Source organism: Crocodylus porosus, unplaced genomic scaffold (assembly GCF_001723895.1).
Source record: "Crocodylus porosus isolate Cpor-Errol unplaced genomic scaffold, CroPor_comp1, whole genome shotgun sequence".
Taxonomy (NCBI): Eukaryota; Metazoa; Chordata; order Crocodylia; family Crocodylidae; genus Crocodylus; species Crocodylus porosus.
In genome coordinates, this window is record NW_017728927.1 from 1627254 (window position 1) to 1643448 (window position 16195).

The 16195-nt window shown below is 45.0% G+C and overlaps 1 protein-coding gene and 1 long non-coding RNA gene across 9 annotated transcripts in view; one reads left to right on the forward strand and one right to left on the reverse strand.

Moving 5' to 3' along the window:
* Nucleotides 1-677, forward strand: part of LOC109314881 — a 2042-nt gene extending 1365 nt beyond the window's left edge. Inside the window, exon 2 of the long non-coding RNA XR_002102379.1 lies at nucleotides 564-677. This is a non-coding gene — a long non-coding RNA (uncharacterized LOC109314881). The remainder of the gene's footprint in view (nucleotides 1-563) is intronic.
* LOC109314851 (acyl-coenzyme A synthetase ACSM4, mitochondrial-like) overlaps nucleotides 1-16195 on the reverse strand; it is a 49814-nt gene that overhangs the window by 12313 nt on the left and 21306 nt on the right. For 2 of the 8 annotated variants that reach the window (XM_019542199.1, XM_019542198.1), the window contains 4 exons: nucleotides 15253-15333; nucleotides 14994-15095; nucleotides 13877-14004; nucleotides 13648-13747 (listed from right to left, as the gene is read on the reverse strand). In XM_019542199.1, coding sequence (XP_019397744.1) covers nucleotides 13648-13747; nucleotides 13877-14004; nucleotides 14994-15095; nucleotides 15253-15333 — 411 coding nt within the window. Of the gene's footprint in view, nucleotides 1-750; nucleotides 1007-7852; nucleotides 7877-10533; nucleotides 10608-10630; nucleotides 10875-11859; nucleotides 12102-12990; nucleotides 13111-13647; nucleotides 13748-13876; nucleotides 14005-14993; nucleotides 15096-15252; nucleotides 15334-16195 lie in introns of those variants that run through there. The other 6 variants (XM_019542200.1, XM_019542201.1, XM_019542202.1 and 3 more) reach the window with 6 other exon arrangements.

A 16195-nucleotide genomic window follows, 5' to 3' on the forward strand; every position in this document is an offset into this window, starting at 1 on the left:
CAACCGCACCTTGGCATGCATCCACAGCTGCATCTCGAGCAGGTCCAAGGAGGTGCTCCTCCCCCTCTATGCGGCACTGGTCAGGCCGCAGCTGGAGTACTGCATCCAGTTCTGGGCGCCGCACTTCAGGAGGGATGTGGACACCATGGAGAGGGTCCAGAGGAGGCCACTCGCATGGTCGGGGGCAGCAGGGCAGACGCTACGAGGAGAGGCTACAGGACCTGAACCTGTTCAGCCTCCACAAGAGAAGGCTGAGGGGGGATCTAGTGGCTGTTTACAAACTAGTCAGGGGGGATCAGCAGGCATTGGGGGAGTCCCTGTTCCCCCGAGCACTGCCAGGGGTGACTAGAAATAACGGTCACAAGCTGGCAAAGGGTAGATTCAGATTAGAAATCAGGAGGTGCCACTTCACTGTCAGGTGCTGGCTCCTACCCTGGGGGTCTTTAACAATCACCTTGCTGTGGTCGTTTGACCCCAGTACTCTTTCCTGCCATGGCAGGGGTTGGACTTGATGATCTGCTCAGGTCCTTTCTGACCCTAGTAACTATGAAACTATGAAATAGCTCAGCAGTAGTCTCAAGGCCTGTTTGGACCCTCTTTCACTAGGGCTCAACATTAATACCTTCACGTGGTCTTGCCTAACTTTCCAGTGTAAATTGTCTTTGGCAACTGATTTTTTTAAAAAAGAATAGTAAACATTTATGCAAAAAGGAAGAAGAAATCTATTTTGCGCAACAGAAGGGAATCTACCTTTTCCATCTGAGACCATTTGTCCAGCACATCACTTGCAAAATTAAAGTATTCTGGTGCTTCCTTTTCATGTCTCTTGCTAGGTTCATAATGTGAAAATATCTCTGAGGCAAGGAGCTTGTGGTCTTTATGGAAAGATCTACAATATGAGTTGGGAATCCATAAAGTTTTGTGTGTTCGTAATTTCAGCAAAATCTTCATGGCAGAAGAGGATTTAGCAAAATGTTTTAACTCACCAAAGAAAATTAGTGGAATCCTGTAACACAGATAATAAACAGGATAGTTGTTATTCTGAAAGTAGCCTGACAAACAAGAGAGAAAAGATCCAGTTTTGAACTGGTGTATTATTAGGGTGACCATTTAAGAGAATAGGGAATCTGGGATCATGCCACCACCTGCTCCTTCTCCTCTCCCCCTGTAAGTCAGTGATGCTGCAGCAGATGTGGGAGTGGGGCAGGGTGGCATGGCACACCAGGCAAGCGGATAGTAGTAGTGCCTGCCTGCCTGGTGCACCAGGCCTCTCTTCCCTGTGCCACTTCCCTGTTGGACTGCACCCTGTGTCCTTGCATTTCCAGAACACTCATTTTAATTCTCACCAGCTGGCCAGGACTGACTTTCCTAGAAAAGGACTGCAGTCTCTAAATTGGTTCAGATAACTTTACATCAGGGGTTGGCAATTATTTGGGCCCATGGGCCACATGAGCAGTTTTGGGGACCTGCCGCAGGCCAGTCAGCAGCCCCTCCCTTACCCCTCTGCAACAGCCTGGGGCCTGCATGCCACCATCAACAGCACATAGCTCCAACCTCAAGCCTATCCTGCCCTGCTTTTAGAGAGCCCAGACGGCGGTGGTGGCTCCTACCAACAGGGATCTTTGCGCACAGCCTTAACCCTACCCCGCCCCACACCCACTCTGGACTTGGCCCAGTGGAGCAGACCAGCTCTGGACCAGCCAGAACTGCACGTGCAGCCCCAACTTGCCCTGCCCTGTGCCTGCTCTGGACTGCCCATCCATGCTAAGTAGTGGCAGCAGCCAGGGGAAAAGCACCCCTGCCACCCCACTGATGAGCCAGCACCTGGGCTGTCCTGTCGCTCCTCTCTGCTGTTATTGCTGCTGCCTCTGGTCCGCCCAGTAGGGCAGTGATGGCAGCTCAGAGGAACTGCAGGGCAGCTCAGGTGTGGGCTCTGGGAGGCTGCAGCAAGAAGGGCCCAACAGCAGTGAAGGGGGCTTCTTTCCCCCCACACTGTGCAGAAGCTTCTGCATGGCCGCTGCTGCTGCCGCCACTGCCCAGCGTGGGCAGGCGAGTCTGGAGCAAGCACAGCGTGGGCCATGTCAGGGCTGTGCGTGCAGGTCCCTGCCAGTGCCACCAGACTGGGGCCAGCGGTGGTAGTACATGGAAGGAGCCGCTGCCGTCTGGGTTGCCTACAAAGGCAATCCAGCTGTGGAGTTGCCCCAGCCCCACTGCATGCCCAAGGGGTGGCAGAGTTTGTCACAGGCTGGATGGTGCCTAGGCCAGGCAGGAGCAAGGGACCTGGCGCAGGCCAGACAAAGTTCCTGCAGGCTGTATTTTGTCCACCCCTGCTTAACTTCCATGTGGGCACCAATAGTACTGCCAGGGGTGACCCTGAGCAGATCATGAGCAACTACAGGGTTCTGGGTACAAGGGTGAAGGGGACAGCGGTGGGGCACAGGTTGTGTTCTCCTCAATCTTTCCAGTCAAGGGGAAGGGCCCCAGCAGGAGTGGCTGCATCTGGCAGATCGATGCATGGCTGTGCAGCTGATTTGGCTTCTTCAACCATAGGATGTTGTTCCAAGGATTGCTAGCAAGAGACGAGATCCACCTGATGAAGAGAAGGAAGAGCATCTTTGCAGATAGACTTCCTAACCTAGTGAGGTGGGCTTTAAACGAGGTTCACTGGGGGAATAGAGAACAAAACCCGTGGGGAAGTGGGTGACCTGAAGGAAGCAGAAGCAGGAGGAAGCTTCATTCTTCCTGAGAAAGTAGGGCAATTGGTCAGTCACCTCAGGTGTCTGTACACGAATGCACGCAGCCTGGGAAACAAGCAGGAAGAATTGGAAGTCCTTGCATAGTTAAGGAACTATGATGTGATTGGAATAACAGAGACTTGTGGGATAGCTCGCATGACTGGAGCACTGTCATGGATGGGTACAAACTATTCAGGAAGGACAGGCAGGTACAGACTGTTCAGGAAGGACAGGCAGGGGAGAAGAGGAGGAGGGATTTCGGTGTATGTAAAAGAGCTGTATGATAGCTCTGAGCTCCAGCATGACACTGGAGATAGGCTTTGACAGTCTCTGGGTTAAGGTTTGAACAGAGAGCAAAAAAATGTGATGCACATTTGATGTTGTTGTGGGAGTCTGCTATAGACCACCAGATGAGGAGGATGAAGTGAATGAGTCTTTCTTTAGACAACTAGCAGAAGTTTCCAGATCACATGCCCTGGTTCTTGTGGGGGACTTCAATCATCCTGACATCTTCTGGGAGGACAATGCAGCAGTATACAGGTAAGCCAGGACATTTTTGGAGAGTGTTGGGGACAACTCCTTGGTGCAAGTGCTGGAGTGGCCAACTAGGGGTGGTGTTCTTCTTGATCTGTTGCTCATAAACAGGAAAGTATTGGTGGGGGATGTAGAAGTAGATGGCAACTTGGGCAGCAGTGACCACGAGATGGTCAAGTTCAGGATCAGGAACCTGATAAAAGGAAGACAGGTGAGCAGCAGAGTATGGACCCTGGACTTCAGAAAAGCAGACTTTGACTCCCTCAGCGAACTGATGGGCAGAATCCCGTGGGAGACCAGTCTGAGGGGGAAAGGAGCCCAGGAGAGTTGGTTGTACTTTAAAGAAACCTTACTGGGGGCATGGGAACAAACTATCCCAATATGCAGGAAGAATAGCAAATGTAGCAAGCGGCCAGCTTGGCTTAGCAGAGAACTCTTCAGTGAGCTTAAACACAAAAAGGAAGCTTCGAAGAAGTGGATGCTTGGACAAACAATTTGGGAGGAGTACAAAAATATTGCTCAGGCATGCAGGGATCAAATTAGGAAGGCCAAAGTGCAATTGGAGTTGCAGCTAGCAAGGGACATGAAGGGTAACAAGAAGTGTTTCTACAAGTATGTTAGCAACAAAAAGCTCAGGGACAGTGTAGGTCCCTTACCGAATGGGGGAGGCAACCTAATGACAGGTGATGAGAAAAGGATGAAGTACTCAATGCCTTTTTTACCTCCATCTTCACAGGCAAGGTCAGTTCCCAGACTACTGCACCGAGTAGCCTTCAGTGGTGAAAGAACAGGTTAGGCACTATTTAGAAAAGCTGGGCGTGTACAAGTCCATGGGACCAGATGCAATGCAACTAAGGGTGCTGAGGGAGTTGGCTGATGTGATTGCAGAGCCACTGGCCATTATCTCTGAAAACTTGTGGTGACTGGGGGAGGTTTCGGATGACTGGAAAAGGGCAAGTACAGTGTCCTTTTTTAAGAAAGGGAAGGAGGATCCAGGAAACTACAGACCAGTCAGCCTCTCCTGAGTCCCTGGAAAAATAATGGAACAAGTCCTCAAAGAATCAATTTCTAAGCACTTGGAGAAGAAGAAGGTGATTAGGAACAATCAGCATGGATTGATTCACCAAGGGCAAGGTATGCCTGACCAACCTGATTGTTTTCTATGAAGATAACTGGCTCTGCGGATGCAGGGAAAGTAGTGGGTCTGATATACCTTGACTTCAGCAAGGCTTTTGATACGGTCTCCCACAGCATTCTTTCAAGCAAGCTAAGGAAGTATGCATTGGATGAATGGACTGTAAGATGAATAAAAAGCTAGCTGGATTGTTGGGCTCAGCATATAGTGATCAATGGCTCAATATCTACCTGGCAGCTGGTATCAAGTGGAGTGCCCCAGGGGTCTGTCCTAGGGTTGGTTTTGTTCAACATCTTCATTAACAATCTGGAAATTGGAATGGATTGCACCCTAAGCAAGTTCACAGATAACACCAAGCTGCAGTGGAGGGGTGGGAAAGTATATAGTAGATATACTGGAGGGTAGGTCTAGGATTCAGTCTGATCTAGAAAAATTGGTGGATTGGGCCAAAAGAAATCGTATAAGATTCAATAAGGACAAGTGCAAAGTCCTGCACTTAGGATGGAAGAATCCTATGCACTGCTACAGCCCGGGGACTGACTGCCTAAGCAGCAGCTCTGCAAAAAAATAAAAAAAGGACCTGGGGTTTACAGTGGACAGTAAGATGGAAATGAGTCAGCAGTGTGCCCTCGTTGCTAAGAAGGCTAATGGCATTCTGGATTGCATTGGTAAGAGTGTTGTCAGCAGATCGAAGGACATAAGTATTTCCTTCTATTCAGCACTGGTAAGGCCGCATCTGAAGTAGCGTGTCTGGTTTTGGGCCCCCCACTACAGAAAGGATATGGATAAGTTGGAGGGAGTCCAGTGGAGAGCAATGAAAATGGTTTGGGGGGCTGTGGCACGTGACTTATAAGGAAAGGCTGAGGGAACTGGGTTTATTTAGTCTTCAGAAGAGAAGACTGAGAGGGGATTTGATAACAGCCTTTAACTACTTGAAGCGGGGTTCCAGAGAAGATGGAGCTGGACTGTTCTCAGTGGTGACAGATGACAGAACAAGAAGCAATGGTCTCAAGTTGCACCAAGGGAAGTTTAGTTTGGATATGAGAAAAAACTTTGTCACTAGGAGTGTGGTGAGGACTGAAACAGGTCACCCAGAGAGGTGGTGGAATCTCTGTCCTTGGAGGTTTTTAAGGCCTGGCTTGACAAAGCCCTGGTTGGGATGATCAAGTTGGGGATGGTCCTGCTTTGAGCAGGCAGTTGGACTAGATTACTTCTTGAGGTCCCTTCCAACCCTAATTTTCTATGATTCTACATTTCTTTTTCATTCAACTTGCTTTCCCATCTACACACACCATAACGCTCTGAAATCCTTTGGAGTCCATTTAAACTCTTCCTTGTCATCTGTGATGTCTCTCTTTTTTCGGTATCACCAGAAATGTGGAGCTCCCATTTTCGTAGATTTTGTCTATTTATTTGCTCTCATTGAGTGTTTAGAGAGTGCTGCAAATGTACGTGGAGTATCAGCAGGCACAACAGTATAAAAACATGGTCCCTGTGCTGAAGAGTTGACAGACAGAACAGAAGCCAATAGAGAACCATTAGAATCCTAAAAGTGTTGCTTGGTACTCTTGGTTTATTATCCTTTTTCATCTTTCTAGGAGATATGCTTTACCCAGACACAGTTATCTGGTTCAGCACAGTAGTAACCGTGTGACATTCTAGGGTTTGTGACATATGTGAGGTCAAACTCAATGACCTAATGGTTCATTTTGGAATTGTCTGCAAATTAAATTTATAGCTATGCTCCTTAACAAGTTTGTTCCATGGATAATTTCACTGAAGTCTGCCCTTCATCCCTTGTTCTTTACCAGCTTTCTAATTAGCTCCACATTTACCCCTTTCCCTCTTTCTTACATTAACTCTGTATCAAATGTCTGATGTAAAAAAGTCTAAAACCCTCTAATATCTTACTATCAGATATGCTAGGAATTTCTCTTGCCATAGTAGTTATATTTTTAAAGTACACCAGTTAGGTGGTTGAGTTGGCAATGCAATGCCCAACTCTGTGCCAGTTTCTTTTTGGTGAAACCAAGTCATATTCGGTCATTATCCTTAAGATACTTTCCAAGAGTTCCTCCAATGAATGAAGCTTTCTACAGTGCCTTGTAGTTTCTAGTCCCTTGAGGCCTTCAAGAATTTACCTACAATCTTGCAGCTCTCAAGAATCTCACCTGAATTAAATTGATGGTGTGGGATTCACCACTTTTCTTTTTTAAAACTCCTGCATGTTTATTAGACCTGGGCTGGTTGTGCACACCACAGGGGTTTAGTTTGGTTTAACTCTCCCTAAATTAAAGTGGTGGGTTGTTAAAAACCCTGCTTCAATTTAAATGGAAGTAAACCCCTGTGTTGTGTACACAAGGGTTGGGCCTGATTTTTACCTGCCTCTCTGGCAGCTGGGGTGGTGGGGAGGGGAGGGTGAGCTGCCACCAGGCTGAGTGGTCCCTGAGCTGTGGGGGGCTGGGGGAGCTGGTGCTTCTCTCTGTGGTGGTGATGGCGTCCCCCAGGTGGCACCTGCCTGCAGTCACCTAGCCTGGTTGGTCCTGGGCAGCACTGCAGCCACAGAGGGAAGCGCCAGCCACCACCACAGCCATGGAGGAAAGCACTGTCCCACCCACACAGCCAAGGAGGGAAGCACCAGGCCCCTGTACAGCTCGGGCAAGCAGCCAGGCTCCAGGGACCAAAAAAAAAAAAAGATCAGGCTCACCGTTTGTTTGTTTTTTCCTCAGTGGAGCTGGCCTTCGTGGGCTGCTGCCAGGCTGCCTGCATGGGCTGCCTGCATAGCCCCTGAGCTACATGGGGCCCAGTGCTTCCCTTTGCACCTGCAAGGTATCAAACTAAAACACCTCAGACATGTTTTATTTTGCTATGTCCTGAAGTCATTTAACACACAATATACTGCCGACAGCGTAAACAGCAGCACCATTAACACACAATATGCTGCTGACAGTGGAAACAGCAATGCCATTAAAGTGGTGCAAAAGGGCATTTAAGGCACTTTAAAGGCCAATTTCGTGGTATACAAGCAGCCCTGATGCTTTGTTCCACACCATCTCCTCCTTTTATAACAGATACTGCTCTCTATACACTACTTGCTCTAGGACCCCCTGAAAGATTCAACTCAAGTTTGTCAAACCTTTATTCTCAAAGGCAAAATAACTAATTTAACAGTTGGGTTCTTTCCTTATTCCCCAGTAGAAGCTATGTCAACGATATTAAACCGGTGTATCAGGAGACTGTAGTTAAAGTTCCTAAGCCTCTAACACATTAATCGGTCCAGTGGTGCTTGACAGCAGGGACGAAATCTTATGAGCCTGACTCAAGATAGACCTTCATCCCGTTAGACTTAATTAACTTTTAAGAAGGCAATGAGATCTAGTCAGAAGTATTACTATCATTCCCAGTAAATAAATATTGACATTTTCAGGGAATAAATCAGTTGTTTTACCCTTGATTTGCACAGAAGAACGGTTCTCACTGGACTCAAGGGAGGCCCCTCCTTAACATTTGTAAATTGAGTGGCATCTAATTTATAGCTTACAGTGCTTACTTCCTAGTAGGGGGCCTGGGCAGTGGGGAGAGGGGATTGGTCAGGCATTAACAAGACTGAGCCTGCTTTTATCTGCTTATCTCCTGACATTCAGATTATCTCCTCACACCTCTGGACCCTTCAAAGGATCTGGCAACACCCAGGGTGCCACAGTACTTCAGTAAAGAATCACTAGTACAGAATTTGCCTGGACCTCTTGGCATTGATATAACACAAGAAGATATAGTGGTAATGAATGATTGCCATTGTCAGCATCTGGAAGAATGAATGTAGTAAACCTCCACAAGAAATAAAACTTGGTTAATTGTCCAAAAACTTGTTGCTTTTGTAGCATTAATGTGGCTGCTTTACAGGGACCAAAACTCCAGTTTCATGTCTGGATTCAGAAGTTGTTCCCTGATGTATTCCTTCCCCAATCAATGCTGATACACAGTATAAAACTTATTGATATATACCTTGACTCAGTAGCACTGAGTCAAAGAAAATACACATTGAGAAGCAGCAGGAGGAGGAAAAGGCAGATCTTGGGAGGGGTACTGCTGCTTGGATTTCATTTTTTCCCTAGCAGTTGACTCATTCCCATGTGTGTTACTATTATGTAACGTCAAAAACCCAGAGCAAAAATTAACATACTGGGAAATTTTCATTGCTTAGGCTAAATATTTATTGGTACTTATTTAACTACACTTGTTTCAACCTTATTTTTTTTCTGAGTAATCTATCTTAAAATTAATAGTCAGGCATATAGTTTACTGAATCCAGTTCCTGCTCATTGACAGTGGGACAGGACCAGTCTAGGCTTTGTGCTCCTGTACCAATGATAGGATGATGATGCTATTAGCATCTCTATATAGACAGGACTGTACAAAGTTTCTCAGCATTCTAAACTTTGATTTTGACCCTTTGTCCAATTATACTTCACAGTATATGACCAGAGCTGCAAACAGCAGTTTTGGCAAGCCATCAAAGGCCTCGTATAAAATCTTTCAAAAGTTCTCATTTTAATGATAATTTATAATTATTTTATATATAATTTAAATTATCAGTAAAAAACAAATCATATACTGAAAATCAAACATCAACTAAAACACATTTTAATTTTATCTCAATATTTTCATCCTGATTTATGGTTGTTTGAGTAGTGTATATAAAGAGACTGCACAATAGCTCAAAATAGAGTCCTGTTCTTGTATATTGTGTGCATTGGGAGGTAAAAGGAGGGATCTAGGTCCCAGGGGCCAATGCAGGTGTGGGGAGGGAGAAAAAGGGGGGCAGGGGACAGGTGCAGCAGAGCTTTCCCAGGAGGTGCGGTGCCTGCAGGTGTGTTCTGGCCCATGGCTGCTGCTGTGGCACTCTGCATGGGGCCAAGCCCTGTCCACAGCCACCTGGGGCCTCCTGTGCCATAATCCCACATGCATCTGCCCCATGCCCACCGTCAGCACCGCCCCAGCCCCAGCCCCAGCCCCAGCCAGCATGCACAGCTTCCCAGCAGGGATGTTCTTGTTGCTGCTGCAGCTGCCCAAGCACTGTTTGGCTCTCCCTGCTTACAACAGCTGCTCCTTCTGCCCCTGTTGTGCTGCTCCAGGAAGCAGGGGAGCTGAAGCCAGGTGGCTCCTGACCCAGTTTGTGGGGCTCCAGCTCTGGCTCCTCACTGCCTTCCACCCACTCAGCTGCCTGCAGGTGGCTGCTGATCAGGTAAAGTGGGTGGAAAGTAGCTAGGAGCTGGAGCTGGAGCTGGAGCTGGAGTCCAGTTCACTGGGGCAGGAGCTGTCTGGCTGCAGCTTCCCCCCACCTGGAGCAGCACAACGGGGCAGGAGGAGGAGCCACTGGAGGCAGAAGGAGCTGAGCAGAAGCAGGAGCAGTCCCGCCAGGAAGCTGTGTGTGCTGGCCAGGGCCGGGGCCGGGGCTGGGGCAGTGCCATTAGTAGGTTGGGTGCAGACAGGACCATGGTACAGGCTGCCCCAAGTAGGAGCAGGTGGGTGTTAGTCCCATGTACGGGACAGCTGTAGGCTGGATACAATCAATTGGTGGGTTCATATTTTGCCCACCCTTGCCTTATACACTTGCCTTATACACCAATTCAGAGATGCATCTCCCAATGTTTATTGATCATAATTGGCACCGGTTATTTCTTTATTAAGGGAAAATCCGTTTTCCATGAAATCCACATATTTTTCAATTAATGATTTCAGAGAAATTTTTCATTATCAAAACTATTTATGGAATATAATGGAAAAAAATAAAATGCAAAATGTATCCATTTTCAAATCAACACAACAGAGAAGTTCAGAAATGTATTTTTTTTCAATATGTCTCACTTTTGACATACTATAACTATATGTTAGTAGCTACTTTCTAATCTATAGATAGACATATCTATATAAACTATGTATTGCGATGGTGAAAAATGCACAAATTACTGAAGAGAAGAAAAGATACTGAAAAGAATTTCCTAGAAAAATCTGTCAAAGTGTTGGAATCTGGAATTTCCCAGGTGAACAAAATTTTTCACTAATTAAATTATAGCAGAAAATAAAGTTAATAAATTAACCCAAATTTAAGGAAAAGAAATATCTTACCCCCTAGTGTGTGATGCTTTGAAGTGCTGGATAAGCCAATTTCCTTTTTGTTAAGAGTGAAGTTGAAGACACAGGCAAACAAGCATGTTTCACCGACCTGTGTTTTGTGATGACCAACAGGCTGGACAGTGAAGCTCTGAGAGAACGCAGGAGAGCCGCATGCGGTAGACCTTCTTTGGTTTTTTCAGCTTTCAGGGTGTTTATGTCCACAGAAATGGTCCTGTTGCTCTTAGCTTTTATTTGAAGCTATCTATACACATATATGCTGTGCCACTCACTGTTTTAGTCAGTACCATTTACTCTGATGCCCCGTAGTGTAGAATAAAGGAGGCAATGCAACATTTATCTCCTGTGCAGGGATTTATATTCTGTAATTATTTACACTGGGACTTTGCACTTCAACCTCTAGCACTGTGTCTCTTCCCCCTTTCTGCAAATTAAAGACTTCACAATTTAATGAACTTAACAAAGGCTATAAAGTTCACAGGACACGATGCTATTTCTGCCTAATAACATGCCCACCCAGTGTTGCAACAAGGACAGGGGAGCAAGCGGGGCGACTGCCCCAGGCACCAAAGCAAAGGAGCACCAAGAGGTGCTGTCCAGCTAGGGCAAGGTGAGGGACGGGGCCGTGAGCAGTTCATTTGTGGGGTGCAGGGAAGGGGGAAGGGTGGCTCCCACCACTGCATGCACTCCCAGGCAAGCATGGTGGGGGTGCCCCCCAGATCTGTGCGCAGGGCAAGGACAGGCTGCCACTGTGGGCTTTGCCCCAGATGCCAAACTTCATTGCTACAGCGCTGTGCCCACCAGCACAGCTGGTTGGGATTTTTTGGACCAAACTTTTTTGGTTTAAAAAAAGCTAATCAATCAAACTTAGCCATTTTCCAAATGAAAACAAATCTGCTTTTGGTTCAAAATGCCTTTTGAAATTTACAATTAATTATAATAAAAGAATAAAAAAAATTAAAAATGAAAGAGAAACATTCTGAACGTGTTTCAACAGAACCAGACCAACATTTTTCTTCAGATTGTTAGTCTGTGAATCTTTTGAGCTATTGAATCTTTATTTCTACTTGGGTCAGAAATCCTTAAAATGTTCTCAGGAAAGGAAACGTATTTAGTACATATTTTGTACTCATAGGTCTTCCTGTACACACTTGAAATGCTCCTTTATTTCCCTCTCATACATTCCTAAACCCAACTTTCCTTCTCTTAGTCATATCCTCTCTTTTCCAAAATGTTTTGATCCAAAGCCATCTAAATCAATGGCCAAACTCCCAGCCCTCCTGTTTTTACAGCCTCAGGTGAGCTATCACACAGTCAATATGCAAGAACCATAAAAATGTATTTTCTCTTCCCCTTGTAGCTAACAGTCTCATCCAGTCTATTAACAGTTTTTGTTCATGATAGTGAGCAAAATGTGGCTTGACTGATGATGATGGATGTGAAAGAAGCGGTTGTTTTTGAACATCCAGACCATGCTATGCTCTTCCCCACTCTTTGTTTCTCAGTACCTTCCTCTGGATTTTCCCAGCAACAGTCTTTGGCAGCTCTTGAACAAACTCCACCTAAGTAGTGATAATTAGCACATTTAGGGTGTGTCTACACATTGCTATATGGCGATGTTGCTTTGGCACCATGTTTTAGTACTTCCTTTTGGAAAGCATAGCACAATGCAGGTGGTTACTGCACCGGAAACATGGCTCACAGGTAGATTTTGCTGCTATGTTGCTGCAGTGGTGCATTATACCCAGGGAGCACACCCCTATGGCAACATAGCTGGTGATCATGTGTAGTATGCCATATGGTGATATAACATGTCACTATGTCGCTGTAGGGGGATGTGTAGATGCACCATAAGGGTAGATCCTTTGTGATTTGTGGATACAGCTTCCTGTAGAACCAGGTGGGAAATACAATGCCAGCTTAAGATGTCTTGTAGTTAGTGAAAGATGCAGAACTGTGGTGAGTACACAACCCCCAGTTAACTTGGGAATGAGAATTTCTGTGGAGTCATTCTACAATACTGAACCTAAATCCTTCTGACACTGCAGTCAATAGGAGTTTGCCACTGACTAGGGCTGGGAATTTGAATGGGGACCAATGGAGCAGGCATCCAAATACCATTAGAAGTTAATGGGAGTAGAGTGTGTAACTCTCAGTGTTCAATGACAGCAGGACTGGGCCCTGTATAATGAAGTGTGTTTACCATTCATTCCCTTTGGTCCTTGCTCAGGGATGTCTGTATGTAGGATCACCCAGGTGGGGCCTGCCAGCTGGTCATTTTACTGACATGTGTTCAGAGCCTTCTGAAGATGTTAGTGTCAGGAAGGGAATAGGTGCAATTAGCCCTAGATATGGCCTAATTCCTGGAAAACTTAGAAAAGCTATATGGTTCTGTGCTTTGAAGGTACCTCTTTTATCAAGTGGAGATTGTGGGAGGAAGAGTGCACTTGCCTTTCTGGGATACTTGTAGGGAGCAGTAACCTTTTTCACATGCTCCTGTAGTTCATGAACTAATTTTTCTGAGTCATGAGATAAAAAAGCAGGCGCCAGGACAATGAAGGCTTTTACCACCTGTGTAATGAAAGTTAGGAGACTGTTAGCTTGCAAACACTGGAAGCAACGTCCTTTTTTGACATTCATCAATCAATCTTAGTGGCAAGGCTGAAAACAGGGATGTAAGAAAGCCCAAGCCCAAATATTCTTCATAAAATTAAACATCAAAGTCAACAGTAATACAATTAACTAAATGGCCTAATTTTCAGAGGTTCAGAGTTCCCAGTGGCTGTAGTTACTCCTGTTTTAAGCAATTTGTTTTGAAAAGGAAAAAAGAAAATGTGAATTCCAATTAAAAAAACAAAATTACACAAAAAACCCGAAAAACCCTAAACTTGTTCCATTTGAACTCTGCAACACGGAATTATTTTGAAATTCTTTTTTTTTTAAATGAAATTGTTTTTTCTGTTTTCTAACCTGCTTTAATAGCAGCATCTACAAAGCTATTCCAAGATTCTTCTCAACATCTGCAGCTCATCCCAAATATTCCTACTGTGTATAACGGGAACTCAGTGTTCAGACAGGAGTGTAAATATTTCTTAATCTACTCTTTACCTCTCCTCTGATGGGATCTGGGCTGCTGACAACAGCTGATTCTGAGACTGCTGGGTGCTCTATCAGGGCACTTTCTACTTCAAATGGTCCAATACGATACCTAGAAGAAGGCAGGCATGGAAGTATTCAGGAAATATATATCTATTTAGAAATGTTATAAAATTGCATTTTGTGATAATATAGAAGAGCACTGTAAGGGAACCTGCAAACCCAATAGCTATGGACCTACCCAGAAGAATTAATGATATCATCGGACCTTCCAACAAACCAAAAGTATCCTTCTTCATCCATAATCCCTCTGTCCCCAGTGATATAATAGTTCCCTCGTACTGTAGAGGTGGTTTTCTCTGGGTTATCCTGACAACAATCAAACAATATTTCACAAACCATAACTGACCTTTAATGAAGCATAATAATGCATCCATCTTGCTCCAGTGCAGACATAAAAAAATGATCAAGCTGTTACTTTTACATATTTCCAAGACCAGTGTACTCCACACAATATTATAGCTCAATTTCTTTTTAAAACCACACTTATTAGGGGGGGAATGTGTGCGGATATGTATGTATATTAGAGAAGAAAAATATGTAAACACTACCACACCCCTGATCATTGCAAATTATGAAAAACTACATTATTTACTAGTGCAGACTTCCAACATGGGTTTGTGACAGCTAGGGCCACAGCAATGACATCTACCACTAGACCCAAAGAAATCAATCCATTTGGCACATCTACCTATGATAGCTAACCCTTGGAGTAGGATAATGACACAGACTTGACAAGCCTGTAATTTTACTAGCCTACAAAGTATTCACATTTGTATGGTAACATGTATGCTACAACCTTTCAAAAGACTACATGGTTATACACAATTGATGACTCTACTGTCATTTTTATAAGATTATCTAAGCTATAACAAAGTCACACACACACTTCTCAGGGGGTATGGCCTGCTGTGCAGAGGGCTTCAGAAAGACAGAAAGACACACATAGGTAGCGCCTACCTGCAACATATAACCTATATTCTTCGTGTTAAGGACAGCATCATGACTTTCCACATGAGTCTCCCACCATGCCCTTGGGAAGACTAGCCTTGTGCAGTAACTAGCCATGACTAGTCATGTGTAACGGTATACAGCAGAAAAGCTTTCATGGCACAGCTTCCCCTGGAGGGTGGAACAAGTGGGAGGGGGCAAAGTACTGAACACGAAGACTAACATAGTTGAGGAAGGTATGATGCAGCAGGCGCAGATCTGGCTCCATCCTTAGCTGGATTTCACTAATGAACTGCTCCATGTGTATAAATTGTCTCAAACCTTAGTATGCAAAAAAGCCTTCTTACTAAGTACTGAGAGAAAAGACAAAAGGGCCTTGTTGGTTTGACGCAGATGGCAATGTCACCTTCTTCTCCTGGAGGCAGAACTTCACCCTGCTCATCTACAATCTGCTGAAAGAAAAAATGTGCATTGTTTTGACTGACTCAATGTAATTTCTTTAAAAGTCACAAGCATGATAGAGTGTAACAACACTAGATAGCATTTCTTTACTCTTCTACTTTCATATTTTAATGTGAACCCAGCCTTGAAAGTATATCGACGTACCTGAACATCGTAAGGTGGAGATGCCTGTCCCATAGAGCCAGATTTAATTTTCATTCCTTTCTTATTGGCACATATTGTTACCTGTGTAATATATTGTCAAATGTTACATCAGTATGATATACTATGATACATTATCTTTTATTAGTGCACTTAATAGTGTTCTGGTAGGTATTACTCTAGCTGACAATGTTCAAAGGCGATGAGGCTTGGTGGTCAAATTCAAATCCCCTCTTCTTTTTATTGGTGTGAAGAGAAAACAAAGTTGCCAATTGAGATACAGTTATTGTGCTTCCCTACAGCCAGAGTAGGGAGGAGAGAGTGGGTTAGGTATCAAGAAGCATTACCCAATGCCCACACATTTCAGTGTACCTCTCTTGGTTTCCCCTACTGATTATGCTTCTCTCCTGGATGTCTCCATGTATGGCTCTGTGTATGTCTTCTTTATCAAACCCTTGCAGTCGAGGATGATTGTCTTCCATGATTGTCCTATATGTGTGTCCAAAGATGGCTAATGAGGCCTATTTAGGAATGACAAACTCTACTGCAGCTCGAACATGTGTTTTTGTGTGGGGTGGGTGGCGCTGGATTCTCAATTTGGTCCCTGAAATGCTGTTTCTGCCACTCCTGTGTTTTCATCTGCTGTTGTTGCCATGAGGTTTAAAATATTGAGATCCCTGAAACAGACTCTTCCTCTATTTGGGGTGGTGATGGTCTCCCAGGAGTTGACACTGATGTTGCATTTTTTAAAGTTGTCCTTGAGAACGCCTCTGAAGTGCTTTTTCCACCCTCCTCTTGAATGTACACCTTGGCTGAGCTGGGAGAATAAAATTTGCTTTGGGAGTCTGGAGTTGGACATCGAGATGGCATGGCTAGCCCAACAAAGTTGATGTTGGATGTTCTTTGCCTCAATACTTGTGGTGTTTGCTTGCAGGAGGACACTAAC